This window comes from Poecilia reticulata, linkage group LG4 (assembly GCF_000633615.1).
Source record: "Poecilia reticulata strain Guanapo linkage group LG4, Guppy_female_1.0+MT, whole genome shotgun sequence".
NCBI lineage: Eukaryota > Metazoa > Chordata > Actinopteri > Cyprinodontiformes > Poeciliidae > Poecilia > Poecilia reticulata.
In genome coordinates, this window is record NC_024334.1 from 24,610,153 (window position 1) to 24,626,284 (window position 16,132).

The 16,132-nt window shown below is 40.8% G+C and overlaps 2 protein-coding genes across 4 annotated transcripts in view; one reads left to right on the plus strand and one right to left on the minus strand.

Annotated features, from left to right (window-relative positions):
- The window catches only part of glis1b (GLIS family zinc finger 1b), an 87,209-nt gene extending 78,006 nt beyond the window's left edge, over positions 1–9,203 (minus strand). For 2 of the 3 annotated variants that reach the window (XM_008407070.2, XM_008407069.2), the window contains exons 1-2: positions 8,649–9,202; positions 8,199–8,518 (exon numbers count right to left, since the gene is read on the minus strand). In XM_008407070.2, coding sequence (XP_008405292.1) covers positions 8,199–8,469 — 271 coding nt within the window. In that variant the 5' untranslated portion in view covers positions 8,470–8,518; positions 8,649–9,202. Of the gene's footprint in view, positions 1–8,198; positions 8,519–8,648 lie in introns of all 3 variants that reach the window. The other variant, XM_008407071.2, reaches the window with a different exon arrangement.
- A 982-nt stretch (positions 9,204–10,185) lies between these two features.
- Positions 10,186–14,747, plus strand: dio1 (iodothyronine deiodinase 1). Its single transcript, XM_008407067.2, has 4 exons — positions 10,186–10,614; positions 10,703–10,846; positions 11,952–12,151; positions 12,811–14,747. The coding sequence occupies exons 1-4, from the start codon at positions 10,278–10,280 to the stop codon at positions 12,874–12,876; spliced, it is 747 nt and encodes a 248-aa protein (XP_008405289.2). The 5' UTR covers positions 10,186–10,277; the 3' UTR covers positions 12,877–14,747.
- The last annotated feature ends 1,385 nt before the right edge of the window (positions 14,748–16,132 follow it).

Consider the following 16,132-nt stretch of genomic DNA (forward strand, 5'->3'; position numbering starts at 1 on the left):
TATATATATTCTTTAACTAAAAGACCTATCCGCGTGATCAACACCACACAGGTTTGCTCCAACAATCTCTCCTTATTATGGGAGTCCAACAAAGTATAGACTGATGCGACTTGGCTCACAGCTGAGGTCCGTAATCAACAAAAACTAATCCCTGCCAAGTCTTAATGCACATACAATTATTTTAGTCAAATTCAACACAGTAAAGAAGTGAGAGACGCCAAACATGGAGATTCGCGATTCACAGGTAAGCTGAGAGCAAAGAGCGTTTTTCATCACAGCAGGAAGTTACAACGGTGCATGTGACGACAAAATAACTCGTTCTACCAGAACTCTGTAGTAACGAGCTCTAATAAAGTATATAAACTGCACTGTTAGACTTTATAATGTCTTTCATAGTCCTCCTGGGCTGCACCAACCAATGAAGCGGTGAGCTGGTTGGGCACTGCCCCGTGGCAGCTTCCTGGCAGAGACCGAGACAGAGTAAGAGAGGATAAAACTCCAGCTTTTCTGGCTGCTCTCTCCTCTGCACTAATGAAGGCATTAAAAGAGCCTCAGCTTCATCATGTTTGCCTGTTTGTTTTCGGCCACTCAGTTGAAGCCAATATTTGATTGGCTGGCTGATTGCTTTCCAACATGACTGGCTTTGTAAAGAAAAGAGGAATTTAAACAAGTCCAGCCTCAGCATTTGGAGGTTTTCAAAATGAAGCAGACTTGAATGATGGCGTGTTTACAGCGTTTTTATCTGTTGTGATTGTCGATCGTACAAGCTCGTAAATATGATGCCGATAGGGGGAGCTTTCTCGGCAGCACTCAGACTTCTGCATCAAATAACCTCTGTATTTTCCACCTTTCTTGGAGGAGGTGAGTAAAGTCTCCCACCATGTCTCAGTTCCAGTTTCCATAATGCCTTTTTCAAAAACTCTTCGTACATCTTGAACCTTTTAACATTTGATGACATAACAACCAAAAACTTCAACATGACTTACTGTGATTTTATGTAATGAACTGACATGAAGTAGAGCATATTGTGAAGTGGAAGAAGGATTATGGTTTCCAAAAATGTTTTACAAATTCAAATCTGAAAATTGAGATGTAGATTTGTGTTCATCCCCACTTACTGTGACATTCCAATATCCCATCTAAACAGCCAAAAAAGAATCAGAGAAGCAGCCATGGCAACTTTAGAGGATTTTCTGAGATCCACAGCTCAGGTGGGAGAATCTGTCAACAGGACAGCTATTGGTTGTGTACTCCAAATGTGGTCTTTATGGATAAGTGACAAGAAGAGCCAAATCCATTGTGATCCATTGTGATCCATAGTGACGGCGGCATCATGATCTCCAGTAGGAAAAATCGAAGCTGCATAAAACTTTAGACTAGGCCAGAGGTTCACCTAATCGGCAGCACACTGACCAAAGCTGCAAAAAAACGGTGCGGATTATAGCGCATTAATGTTTTAGAACGGCCCAATCAAAGTCCGAACCTCGAACCAATTGAGAATCAGTGGCAAAATTTGAAAAATTATGTTCACAGAAGCTCATCCATGAGCTCACTCTAAGTTACAAGGAAGAATTTGTGAAAAGTTAAATCTCAAAGTCTTCAAAGCTGGTAGAAACATTACAGTTCCAGGTGAAGTAAATGGCTGTTATATAATTTTGTGACACAAGGGGCCAACTACTCACAGTTGTTAGATTTCGTTTACTGTAATCTTCTACTTCCACATCTTCCGTCACATTAAACCCCCCCAAAAAATACACTGACGCTTGACCAAATAGGAAAAGTACGAATACTTTTGAAAGGCCTGCATAGCTGCCAGCTCTCACGGCCTCCAGCTTTCAGCCCCCACCCTGCAACTCCTCCGGCAGAGTCAGCACCTCGACGGACGGCCGTCCTAACTGCTGCAGTCAGAGCGGAGCGGATTTTTCTTTGATGAAACACAGCAGCGTCAGGCCAAGAACAGCAAGTGCCACCGCCGAGATGTAAATCAAAAACCCACCCATGTGCTAAGTCACACAGAGAGAGGTCTGCAAGAGGAGTCGCTGCTGTCTGAAAATGCATGAGTAATGCACAGTCTATAGACATGTGGTCAGCTCTGAGGCATGTTTGTCAGAATCAGAGAAGTCTCTTTCCATTTCTGAACAAAGAGTTAACATTCCCGTGATTAATGCGGAATGATTCAAAAAAAAAAAAAAACTTGGCAGCTAATTCCTCTTTTCAGCAAAACGTTGGTGAAACTTTTGCGAGCGCTTCTGAAGGCAAGCTAAAAATACTTTTTTATGAAGACATATCTGAGCCAACGCTGCAGTTACTTTTTTTTTTTTTTTTTTTTTTTTAAAGATTAAGTTGAGGCCCAGAGCACATTTCTGTTGGTATTCAAGAGGTATTTCGACACTAACTCAAACCAAATCATATTTCTGCTGTGTGACTCTTTGGATTTATTGGCAGGATCAGAGCCAGAATGCCTTTGGTTAACGTAAGATGCCATACTCATACCACGCTGGTCACAAAAGAATGGGGAGAACTGACCTTCCTCACACTGGAGACAGAAAACAACAGAAAGCTAAAAATGCACGGATTTGAGTCTATTTCAGGGTTTGAGCAAGCAAACAAACTACTATAACCGCCCATAAATCTCTCTCTCTCTTTGTCCAAGTCCAACTACTGTGAATTGAGGCAACACTCTTCCCTTCCCTTCTGACACACATTTCATATTTCCATTCGCATCCCGTCCGTCTCCGGCCGAGCCTGATTGGGATGATTCAGCCAAAACAGATGCCAGACCATCGGTGTTCTCCATCTCTCCCTCTTTGGTGAATGTGACTCAGGAATTACTTCAATTCCATTACCGAGCATTCCCCCCATAGTAACTCAAGCTGACACGAGTTTACAGGAATACCGCTGCAGAATCATCACCAGGCAACGCGCTTTGTGAATCAGTGGAACATGCTGCAAACATTACACCCTGCAAGAGCCCTTCCCAGGCAGCGGGGCTCACATTTGCCCATAATTCACTGCTGAGCTCATGCGGCACGCAAAGCCGTGGGCCGAGGCTCTTCAGCTCTTGGGAATGTAGTGACGGGTGAGAAAACTTGGGGAAAGAATGCTACCATCATGGTTCTAATTTGAGAAAAACACACACACGTCCATGTTCGAAGTTTTCACACGACTTCGGAGGATAAACCATAAAGAACTGATTTGTAGCTGTCAGTTTTAGTTTGAATGTTCTCTTTCATGAAGGTGCTAAATGTCTTGTAATAGCAGTAGATAGTTTACTTTAAAAAAAAGAAAAAAAAAGAAAAGCAACTCAGCAAAAGTGTTTTCTGTTTAGGTTTTTTTTTTTTTTTTCAGAAACCAGATTGATTTTCTTCACCTGCTCTTTAGCCTCCACTGCATCTACCAGGGTGAGAACAGATTACAATACTTAGAAATGTATCCTAGAAAAAGGCGCTGCTACCACCCTGATAACTTCAGGATGGAGCTTTCTGGAGGGATGGATCCTGAGTGTGTAAGCTTGAACCTATACGCTATATTTCAGTCATTCTAAACGACTCCATAGTTCATATTTTCTATTAACTTTAAAAGTTAAATCACTGATTTTTGTGTGAGGTGGATAGAATAATGCCTTCCTCCCATCCCCCACCTGATGATGCACACTCTCAGTCAGCTGCCTGACAAAGGGCTACTTTTGCTCAAAGAAAAGACAAAGAAGGACGTTTCTGGTCATTATTATTGACTATTCTAAAAACTACAGTAGGCGAGCTTTGATTGCCATATAATATTGTAGCAGCTAATAATAGCACATTCAACACAGGAAAAATTGAGGGTTCAAGACACTCAGGGTCCATGGGATAAAAGACAAAGGTCCAAGGTAACAACAGGCACAAACCTAAACTGACCCAGAGCTACAATGAAAGCGCAAATTTTTGTCACGATCTTCCTTAACAGTAACAAGACACAGCCATAATGATGCATTTTTTGGCGCCAAATAACCAGCTGTGATTATTGAGAGATACATTCACTTTGTCAACCACATAAAGATATTTATAGGATAGACAGGACAACATGTAGCAATGCTCTGAAAACACAAAATGCTAATTTGAGTAAAACTTCTACAATGAGTTGCACAAAAGCATGATGCATGGTTTTTATGGCATAAATTACATTAAAGTCACTTAAATGTGAGCTTTCTCAACATAGCAAACCTAAGTAATCATTTTTATGCTGTAGCTGCTCCACTACTATTAGGAAACGTCTGATGGTTTATTTTGGCACAGTTAACTTTCCGTACATTTTCTTCTTTTCTTTTTTATCCGAGACTTGTACAGTTCTGAGAAAGACTGTACTCCAGTTTTTGCTGCCATAGTTAAATTGCTGAGCAGACATATCGGATTCAGTAGTTAGCCTGTATTATGCTGACATTTTTACTCCACACAAGCTTGTGCTCAAACAAAAGCTGGAGAGAAATACAATGATGGACCCACCAATTTTAGATGTAACAACAGCTCTTTGTGCTGCAGCCTGATCTATTCTTGCTACACATAACTATAAATATGTTCAGCTCCCTCAAAATGTATGCATTCAGCAAAATCTTGTATAGCTAGACCTTCTCTGAGAATAGCTGAAAACAACTTTAAGTCTCAAATCTATTGCGAGATATGGAAAATAAAAGCCAGTTAACAAACTAAAGTAAACATTTCCTACAATTATCGGTATATAAACTTTTTATGTGACACGAAACTAAATATTTACACCGACGAATGTTTTAAAGCAGAAGAAGGCATTAGGATAAATGTTCAGTTAGACAAAGATGTTATATATTGCTGATTTTGTTTGCTAGTTTTAAACACAATGAAGTCTGACTAATAAAACTACAACAATTACTGTATGCAGTGTTTTTTTTTATATCCACTACAAAAAAAATTATTTACTTCTGCTTAGAGAAAAAAAAACTGCACTGTTTGATTAGAATAGCTGACGCAATTACAGGCATTTGATGGAATTCTGCTTTCTACTCGCAGCCAAAAGCTATTCACAAGCTACTGGAAAGCTGTCATTAGGAACTTGACAGTGCAGAGGCTCAATGCGGAGCGGTAATGGCCGGTTGTTTCTCATAACAGTCAGATTATCGCCCTGCAGCCTGACATCGACAAATCCTGCTGGAAGCTATGTTAGTACTGAGGAATTTTCTTTTACATTTTTGCCAATGCCACTTCACCACAATAACACGTGTTATTGTGCTACACGGAGACTTCATGCTACACGTGTAAGTGTAGCATGAAGGTATAAGTCCTTTTTCATAGTTGGGACAACTCCAACTAGAAGTTGGATTCTCGCACTAAGCAGTGCAGCATGTAGACTCCAAAAATATGTCGCACAATGATGCATGTAAATAAGCAACAGAAGAGCCAATAACGATTAGGTCTTAAACACTCTAATGAGAGGGAGGGAGTGTGTAACTCCAACATTTTCCTCAAAAACGCTCCAAGACTCTGCACCGCCGCATGGTGCCAGGAGAAAATTTATTAGGCTGTCAAATAATAGAATCCATGTTTCATTCAAGCCCAATATTCTGGTTTCAGGTGGAACATCAGATACTCACTAACTCGACATATAGAACTGTTGAAGGTACGGTAGGAACCAGATATTTATATACACAGTATACACACACTCATAACTACTTTATGTCACTGTCTAACACGTTTCCTGTTTTACACCAGGATTACCAAAATTATTTCTATTTCCTAGATGCCAGAATTAATTGAAATTATTTTAAATTTTCTTTAATGTGCTGAAGCTCATGACTCGGATCAAATGTTTTGTACTTCCTTCCTCAAGCTTCTCATGTCCCCGTAGTTTGCTGGACGTTTTGACCCATTACTCCTGACAGAACTGGTTTAACTGGATCAGATCGTAGGGAACTTTGCTCTCACACACACACACACACACACACACACACACACACACACACACACACACACACACACACACACACACACACACACACACACACCCACCCACACCCGCAGACACACACACAGCTTTTCGCAATTTTCTAAGGAGCAGACATCAGGACTTTGTGATGTCCAGTCCAAAACATGGACTTTGTGTTCCCCTCAATATTTGCAAATGTTGTTTCCACATGTTGCCATCTGCTTGATGAAGTGCACCAGTTGCTGCCGCAGCAAAACCTCCACTCAATATGAGGTTGTCAATGACATACTTTACAGCTGAGCTGGTTTACAAGCTTCACCTTTTTCTTCCAAATGTAACAATCATCATTATGGGCAAATACTTCCCATTTTTGCTCTCTTAAACCACAGGAGCAAAAAAATAAAAACTAAAAATGAAGATTGTTTCCAGGTTTGCATTTGTATACTGTAGTCTGGCTTTTTTTTTTTTTGCGGCTTTTGGAGTAAAACATGATTATCTTTTTGGAAAGCAAAATCTCCCTGAACAACATGACAACTGCACATTCACGTGGTGTTTATATCTACCTAGAATCGCTTGAACGGATGAACGCCACATCACAAGACACCTGAAAATTAAAGCCAACCACGAAGCAGTTCTTTTGAGAGTCGTTCACACGCCATTGTAAACGTGAAGACAAAAATTTGGCATCATTAAAAAAAATATATGTCTAAACTTCTGACCATCTTGTAGCCTTTATCTCTGAGGATTACACGAAACGCCATCACTCACGTCTGAATCACTTTCATCAGTCAGTTGTAGTTTACTTTTCACAATCACAGGACGCATATCAAGAGGTCAGAAATCTCCAGTCTGAGGTAAGTTCTCCCTCCACTGTCTTATCTTCATAAAAGTAAACATGAGTCTGGATTTGCTCAGAGGTTCTTTTGCTTTTCCCCTTATAAATCTAAAAGTAATGATGGAGAATGATGCTTAAAATCTGTGCGGTCCCCAAATGGGAGTATGTAATACGATCAGTCTGAAATGGGGCGTGATACAAAAGACTGATGAGTACTGAGATCATTTTCATAGTCGGTGCTCAACGAAAGAAACTATAAAATCAGACGGAAAAAAAAATGACTTGATGCTACAGAGAACAAAGTTTAAAAGGTCACGTTTAAATTTATGTAACAATAAAATAATAAGAGATTTTATGATTCTCAAACCAAAAAAACAGAAGAGAAAGGTGATATTTCTTTTTTTTTTTTTTTTAATATCACACTAAAACTTCCCAGACTCAGCACAAATACACTCATCTGCTTCAGTTTTAATCCACACAGCATCATCCATAAACACATCCCCACAATTTACGGGAAGCTGGTTCAAAGGCCTTTTTCAGAAGACAATGAGGCAATTCATTCTGCTTTTCAGGACGCTGAGGGCACAACTGCGCTTCGAGAGAACTCATAAATGCCGAGGCGCATTCAGAAGACATATGGTTTGTGTTTGGAGGAGAACAAACAATAATCAAATCTGTTGATCCTCTTCTTGCTGAGAGGAGGAGGGTTGCTAATATAAAACTCCGTTCAGGGTAATCATAATTTAGGGAGTGTAATTACCACCAACCACCCCCAATCCCTCTCACATCAACCCGCTCTTTGTCAGGATGCATGGAGAAGGCTTCCACGGAGACTTAAAGGTTTCAGTCATGGAAAGAGCTCGCTTCATCTGCGTAATCCTTGTTTAAAAGATTTTAATCTCCATGTTAGGAGAATTGTTAAATATTTTCGTGAGTGAGTTTATTTTAGCAGTATCACAACTCCAAGACGCAAAGCTTTCTTATATAACGGAGGTAAAAAAGAATAAAATCTACTACTTCCGAGAACGCTGTTACGCCTTGTTAACACACTCAGGGCTATAGCTCCACATGGCTTTAGATGTGACGGGAAGGAGACTTTGATTCTGGTGATATTTACGAACAGGCAAATGAATCCCAGGGAGCTCTGTGTTTAATTATCAAGCCTAATCTAAAACTGACACACACACACAAAAAAAACACACACACACACACACACACACACACATCTGCATCACAGGATGCTTTATGCGTGCAATTTAGCAGCAACAATAATAAGAACGTTTCAGCAAGTTCAAATCCAATAATCAAAGTTGGTTCATTTGAAATGATACAATTGCAACCTAAACGCGTCTGAGTTGATTTCAGTCGCCACGGCCATGAATAATCAACCTCAGCATCCCTGTAACATTTGCTCTGGCTGAATGAGCCTTACCTTGGAGCGGCGGCAGAGAGAGGCACAAGCGCGCACTTTTGGCCGTCAGATGCGCTCTTTCCTCGGACTGAGCGATGAGTCGCTTCGGGCAAGCGGAGCTCATGCTGTGGGAGTCGCTGGAGTTCCGGTAGATCTGCGGTCCAAAGCCCTTCCGCGCGCACATCTCCTCCGTCTTGCCGCCGAACACGGAGAGCGACAAGCCGGTGATGTCCGGGAAGGTTTGGGTCTGACAGCGGCTCACCATCCCTACCTGCGCTGAGGAGCGGTGCATCGATCAGTCGGCTTTCCCCGTGCAACCCTTGGCCGCTTCTTCACATTCCCTATACGGACGTAGCAAGAAAAATAAATCACAGCAATCGTTCCAAAACTCAAAACGTAGCCAGTCAAAATGGTTTAGCTGAGTCAAAAAAAAAAAAAAAAACACAATGAAAGGAAAATGTGGCAATATACCTTATTCAGTCGTTTGATAAGGGTCAGGATACGTTTAAATATCATGTTAAACTGAACAGGAGAGCGTCTGAAAGCCTGATCCATAGCATCGTCTTCAGTCACTCAGCATCCCATTCTGCCGCTCTCCTTCTGTGAGATTGACAGATCGCTGCGCTGGTCTGCACGATTCAGGAGCGCCAATAAGGACTGGGTGCGCGTTTCTGTGGGAGGATAAGATCTGGGTCGGAAGCTGCAGCAGCTGTACTAATTATGATAAGATGCATATCTTCATATAACTTCATGCTACATTGTTGGTGGGCAGTCAAACTCTTGATATTGTCTCTTTTTATTCTTCCACTTCAAGTTGATTTTTTTTTTTTTTTTACCCTTTTTTGTTGTTTTTTTTTTGCCAGCGAAAAGTTCAGCCATGTTTTTACCGCCCAAATCTTCTGCTTGGAGAATAAAAAGCAGAATAACTTCGGGCTTTCTTTGAAAACCTACATTTCCCAAGAAATTCTTTACAATTAATATATTTAATTTTTTAATCCATATGCTTAATTCAAAAAGGTCCTAAGGAAGGAAGATTGTATTAACTTATAAAGCATTATTTAGGTTACTTTCCTGTGAAATATACTCGTTAAAAATACACACAGCAGAAAAAAATGACAATCGAAATAATTTTATTATGTCTCATCTTGCGATCGATGAAAGTCTTGAGTCTGCATTTTTCAACCAGGAGATATGGCTCTGCACCGCCATCTAGTGGCCTTTATGAGGAAAAATAAACACTAAAAAGCAGAGGTTAAATAAGTCAGAGTAACGCAGATAACCTGTGTTGTATGAGAATAGTTTAACCTGCGTTATCAGTTGTAAAATAAAGCACATGCACTACATGGGGGGGTATTTGTGCTGCCTTCAGGTACCGTTTGAATTAGTGTTATTAATTTAGATTATTTAACATGTTATTTTAAACATGCTAAATATATTTAAGATTTATTTAACATGGGGTTTTTTTAAGAGTAGTGATGGGGCACTAAATGTGAATCTATTTTGTGTTAACACATCTAACTTGCCAGAGCTTCATGTTAGACCTAGATAATACCTGATTGTTTATGTTCAAGAATAATACCTGCATTATAGCCTTAGAAAGCAGCCATAAGATTCAAAGCTGAAGATCTGAGTCTGAATGGTTCTGATGATTTTATCTACTTTCTTGAAGTAATCAGCCAAAGATAAATCTGACCATGTAGCTAAAAGTTGGTACAAGACTGTGTGTGTCTGCCAAAACTTTGACTATGAGAGCCAAAAAAAAAGTGCAGACTTTTTCTCAAAATGCGAAAGAGGAAGCAGCGGTCTACTTCAGCACGGCATTTTTTCTTAATGCGATAAATTATAATTCAGACATTTTATATTAATTTTATTACAGCGAAGAAAGTTGCTCTCTGTGTGGCTTAGATGTGGCGTGACAGTTCGGTGTTTTCTCTGTGCTACTAGAAAATACGAGCATGCAGAGAGTCCGTGAAGGCATCGGTTATATAAAAAAAAAAAAAAAAAAAGCGTGAGGTAACAGGCAGGGTTTTTTAGTGCAGGACTGGAGCCGAGTGTCGCAGCGACAACGGGGTTTTTATCTCCCTCCCCAAGGAAGGGACGATGTTTCTGCAAAAGTTGTTCGTTTATTTAACAGCACCATGCATGTTCTGCTATATTATCGCTCTGAGCGTCATCCTCAACATTTTGAAAGTTCTCTCGCCGAACCTCGCCAGGAAGCTCATCCTGAAAATGGGAGAAAAGGTTACCATGACCCAGAATCCCAAGTTTACCTACGAGGATTGGGGCCTGACTTTTGGATCGCTTGCATTTATTAAAGTTGCCTCTAAGACTATTTGGCTTTCACTGGGACAAGAGGCTTTTGTTGGAGGCGAAGCTCCAGACTCACCTGTGATTAGCATGGGTGGGGAGAGAACCAGCATATTCAAGTACCTCAAAGGTGCGTATTTTTTGGCTCTGATATGCACGCGTCCCGTGCCCGCCTTTATTCTCGGTCGCTATCAATTGCGCTGCCGTCCTGTCTGCAGGCAACAGACCGCTGGTGTTGAGTTTTGGAAGCTGCACCTGACCCCCGTTTATGTTCAAGCTTGACGAGTTCAAACAGCTCGTGAGGGACTTCGGGGACGTGGCGGACTTTCTTGTGGTCTACGTCGCTGAGGCCCATTCAACAGGTGCGTGACATCTAAGAAAGCACGGACTCACGTGACATCAATTCACGAGGAAGTTATCGGGGTACAGTGATTAATTTGGCTTTACCTTATACACATGCGCAGCTCATTCATTCCTTCTCACGCCCCAGCCTTACGCTTCAGTGTGCCGTTACGCAATCGGCAACACAAAGTAGTGCATGAGTTGCCAGAATATGATGGTTTACAATTAAAATATAACAAATGGGTTTTGTATGCAGTCCACGTAATTCTGATACACCCAGTAAAAAAACAAAACAAAACAAAAAAACACTGTTTTCTGAGGTGCTGTGGTGGCGCAGGGGCAAAACACAACCCATGTATTAAGGTCTTGGTCCTCATGCCGGTGGTCGCAGGTTCGATTCTTAGCCTGGTGACATTTGCCGCTTGTCTTCCCCTTCTCTTATAACCCTCTTTCCTGTCAAACTACTTTCAAATAAAGGCCACTAGAGCCAACAAAACCTTTAAAAAAAATGTTTTCTAAGGTCTGAATTTTGGGCAAGTAGGGATTCAATCAAGAAGGTCCATGGTGACTCTGGAGTCAGAGATTTAGCGTATATGTTTGTTCTTATAGGGGTCTCATATTTATTAGAGGAAAACAGCTATCCAACATACCCTGGCCTTATGTGAAAATATAATTGCTAATCTGGATGAAAATCAACTATTTTACTTAGGAAAAAGGTGTAAATATTTCAAGTTCTATGTGTGCAAAGCTGATGGAGACATTCTCCTAAAAGTTTTGACTGGGTAGGACTGAATCCAAAGGCGCAACGTGATTTTTAGATTTTAATTTGTAGAAAGAAAAAAAAAAGGTGTATTATTTGCCTCTGAGCTCACTTTTATAAAAGTGCTAATTTTGCACTTTAAATACTTAGGAAAACACTGGAGTATGCGACTGCAATTGCAACTTTGATTAACAGACCTCTGCTTGTTTCATGTCTTTCACCATTTTGTATCCTAGCTAACATCAGAAACATTAAAGTACCAAAATTAGGTTGTAACTCATGGAGCATATTGTAAAAGCATTTATGATCCTCATTTATGTCTTTCTGCACTCTATGATTTAAACGAAATCACCTGTGTCTCTCAGATGGGTGGTCCTTTGGCAACAACTTTGACATCAGTGAGCACCAGAGCCTGGAGGACAGGCTGTCTGCAGCACAGATCCTGCTTCAGAATGACCCTCTGTGTCCTGTGGTGGTGGATGAGATGAGTAATGTCTCAGCCATTAAGTATGCTGCCCAACCTGAGAGGCTGTACGTGCTGCAGGCTGGGAAAATCCTTTATAAGGTGGGAGCTCTGCACCTCTTTGCACCAGAAATAGCTGACGTGCGTGACACTTAAACAGCTGAGACGCTAAATAAAAATAAAATGCAACGATCACCCACAAAATGTATGATTGAAAGTTGCGCAATGTAAACATGAATGAAGCAGGTGGTCTTTTTTTATGTGAATTATCAGCAAGACGCAGTGAAATACCAAGAAAAACATTTTTTTTTTAAATTGATTTCTAATGTTTGAAATTGCTGTTGTTGCAGAAGTCAGTGCAGGCGCTAGAGGCTCTTCCAGGAATCTAAAATTGAATATCAACCTCCTTGTGTTGAAAAGACACGAGGGAAATTTGGAGCTCGGCCAAAATATTCTGTAAGACGAGACCATTCTGTGCAGCTCCTCTTTTTGTCGTACCACTGCCGAAGCTGAAGTTAAGTAGATGTGTGGCTCTCCTTGCCCTGATCACATGGCATTGCGTGATCCGGACCGGTGAAAACAAAACAGACGCTTAAGAAGAATTCTTGGTATGCAGTAATATTGTCGATAACATCAAAATGGAAAGGTCCTTTCCCCAAGATGTGTTTCGTGACGACTCGTTGATCCGCTTCTGCCTTCGGTGAAAGTTAAAGGTTTTAGCTATGACGTGGCTGTAACGCTTTCTCTCATTTTTTCTGCAGGGCAAAATAGGGCCTGAGGGCTACAATCCTCTGGAGGTGCGGTCACTCCTGCAGAAGATGAAATAACTCAAACCTTTTCTCGGGAAAGTTGCCGTTGTCGAAAATGCTATGTTTGACTGCAGCTGATTGGAATCTGCCAATCTGAATGTGTTTTTAACACTTTATTGGCCATGAATCAAAACACTTATCTCTATGTGAACTTGTGCCTCTATGGCATTTACCACTGAATAACGACAGCTGTTATAATTCCTTTGCTCCGTTGTCACCCCCAGGCTCCCCTGCTACTTTCATATATACGCTCTTAGCTCAACCTCAGCTCTGTGTTTCTTAGTGACGGCCGCAGATGAAACTGTTGGAATCTGTGACCAGATAAGGTGAAACACGGAAACGGTCAGCTTGGAGTTTGTTTATAAAGCTTGGTGGGAGGGAGCTGGTGTCTTAAATTTAAGATATAAATTACTAGAACTGCTAATTTGTTTTCCATTTCTTCAGTCAGTGTATTCTGTAAAAATCAAAAAGATGTAAGTAAAGATCTATCCACTCATCACGTGTCTTTCGCTCAGCTCTAATTGGGTTTCAGAGCTCCATGGGGAAAATCGGGAACCGGGAAATAAACCCTGATAGAAACTAACTAAAGGTATATACTTTAATCTTGCCTCGATTATCGTGGCAGTTTCCCCACAATATTGCCCATTCGAAGAAACTAGCTGTATGGTCCTAGTCCGAGTCACTGTGACTCGTCTGATCCCACCAGCCTACCGGAAAAGAGAAAGACTGCTGCAAATTCACAGAGATCTTATTATTGCTTTAGGGAAAGGCTCTCCAGGTGCTGACTGTCTGGAGGCTATAGCAATACAACAGAGTGTTTATCAGCAGTCTGACTCTATGCAGATGTGCAAGTTTGAGTTGTAAAGCTCCACTTTCAGGTTGCTATGCTGGTTATTGCTTAACAGACTTATCTCAGCTGACTCCTGCAGTCAGCACTGTTGCCGTTATGCAACAAGTGTTTGCTTTTTATAGCATATCAAAGTGCATATCTGTTTCGCCTGGAATCTATAGGGAGGAAGCACAGAAAAACACCCTTTATTACCAATATCAAAATATTAGAATGCTGATGTATGTTTTGCTTCATTTCCATATATTTTGCTATAAAATTCGATGGTTTGAGCAAAATAGAAGCTCACACTGTTGCTTTATGTGTCTCAGCTCATTCTGCGAGGCTAAGAACGCCACATTAAAATGACATTTTGCTTATAAGTCTCCCAAAAACACATTTTTATGTAGCTTTGACAGCACAAAACTGTGCATCTCTAAGTTTGGTCTGAGTATGTTTGGCTCTGGCCCAGCCAGCTCACATCCTGTGGAGGCAGGCCCACAGCAGCTCAACCCGGCTGACTTCCTTTTGTCAGGACAGGAACCAGAATACTGTCAGAACCTCCTCCTGTTTGGATACCAACTTGGACCTTGAAATGTGCAGACCAGCAGCCTCTCTTCTCTGCTCCGAGGCCCTGCATGACATGCAGGTTCTACTTTAGTCCACCAGGGGGCAGTTTGTACGTTACAGAAAATGAAAATGTGCGTCTGTTTGTAATCTTGGACCGAAAACCAAGGGTAAATTTGTGTCAATTCACTTTTAAATATGCATTTGCTATCGTTCGTCAGAGTTTTAAAAACTGCATTTCTTGTACTATGGATGAACGTCTGAATCATGTACGTGAACTGTGATGGTCTCACGCAGGATTCTTTACTTAATTTCTACAAAATAAAATTTTGCCCCATCTCCCCCCCCCCCCTCTAAAAATCCTATTTTTATGTACCTTTTAGTTTCACATGTACAGTCAGGTGAGCAACATGACGTTTAATGTCTAGTGAAAAGCGATGCCATCGTTTGATACTAATATTGTTTGACGTTTTGAAATAAATGTTAGTTCCTAACATCTTGGCTTTATTCTTTCTTCATTCAGCTCCTGGTTTAATCTTCAGACCATCCACTGTCCTCCCTTATTAAACCAAGTGAACATTTCTACACAAGCAGCAAAACTATGGTATTTAGTCACAGTATAAAATACAGCTGGTGACGCATTATCCTCGCTTAACTGGACAGTTTATTCATTGCATTTTTCCACACAATTAATTTGTTTTATTTGTAATTAGTCCTGTGCAGTACAGGACTGGCAAAATGTTCCTGAGTGTTCAGCAGCTCTGAGTGGCTGCCAGGTTTGCAGGTTTTAAGGAACGTCTGTATGATTTTACACAAGTTGCTCTGAAGGTGGCAGTGTAGGGACTGTCAAATGGGTCACCTAAAAGTATGACATCAGCACCCACACTCATAGAAGATAGCCGCTTTTGAGTAGCTGCCCACTGTGGAGACCACTAAAAGGTTTGAATGTTATACACCAGTGATTCCACTTACTGTTGACAAACAGTGGAATTTATGAAAAAGCACTATAAAGAATGTAAATTAGTTTTTTTTACCAAGCTTTCCTTGTAGCATACAGAAATAATCTATATGGTTATCTTTTTCCATTCCATGATTTTAAAAACCCTGTTTAAGAAATCTGTAGGTATAAACGTAATGTGCGGCCAACCTTTTTTGACCAACTGTGACGGATACAGAAACAAAGCCCACCTCTCTGCCTTTCTCATACCAAACTGATGAGCCCAGACCTGATGAGGAAGAACTTCCTCCGTCACAAAGGACTTCCACAGTCCAGGATTTCCTCCAGTTGACAGCGTGGTTTCGCCTGCAGCATCAGGCTTTAAAGCAGACACTGAGAGAGTTCATTAAAGGTTCAGAAAAGAGCTTCAACAACTCAATAGTTGATTTATATCCACTGTTAAAGCGGTCATTGCACACCAGCAGACGCATCTCAAATGAGAATAACACCAAAGTTAGTTTAAGTAAATCAATCTAAAGAGAAATTCAACTATTCCTTTAAACGATAGTTAGTTTTGACACAGCTAATACGCAACCCCAAATTCGGTTTCTCAGAAACTTGGAATGATCACGAGACCAATGGTTATTTAAAAAATGATCTAAAATAGTAAAGCGTGGTCCTACTTGAAAAGATGCTCTGCATGAAGTTTTTCATCAGTTGTTCGTGGCTTCATGAGACGAGATGAGATGAGATCAGCTTCTGGCTCTGCTGAGGTGTTCAGGAAGTCCAGGTTGCTTTATCGCAGCCTTCAGTTTATCTGATTGGTTGGTTCTGGTGTCTCTCAGCTTCCTCTTGACAATAATACAGGTGAGTTTGATGGTCAGTCCATCACAGAAACACTATAGTCGTCAAAGCAGTTGTTGAAACCTTTTGCTTTGATGACA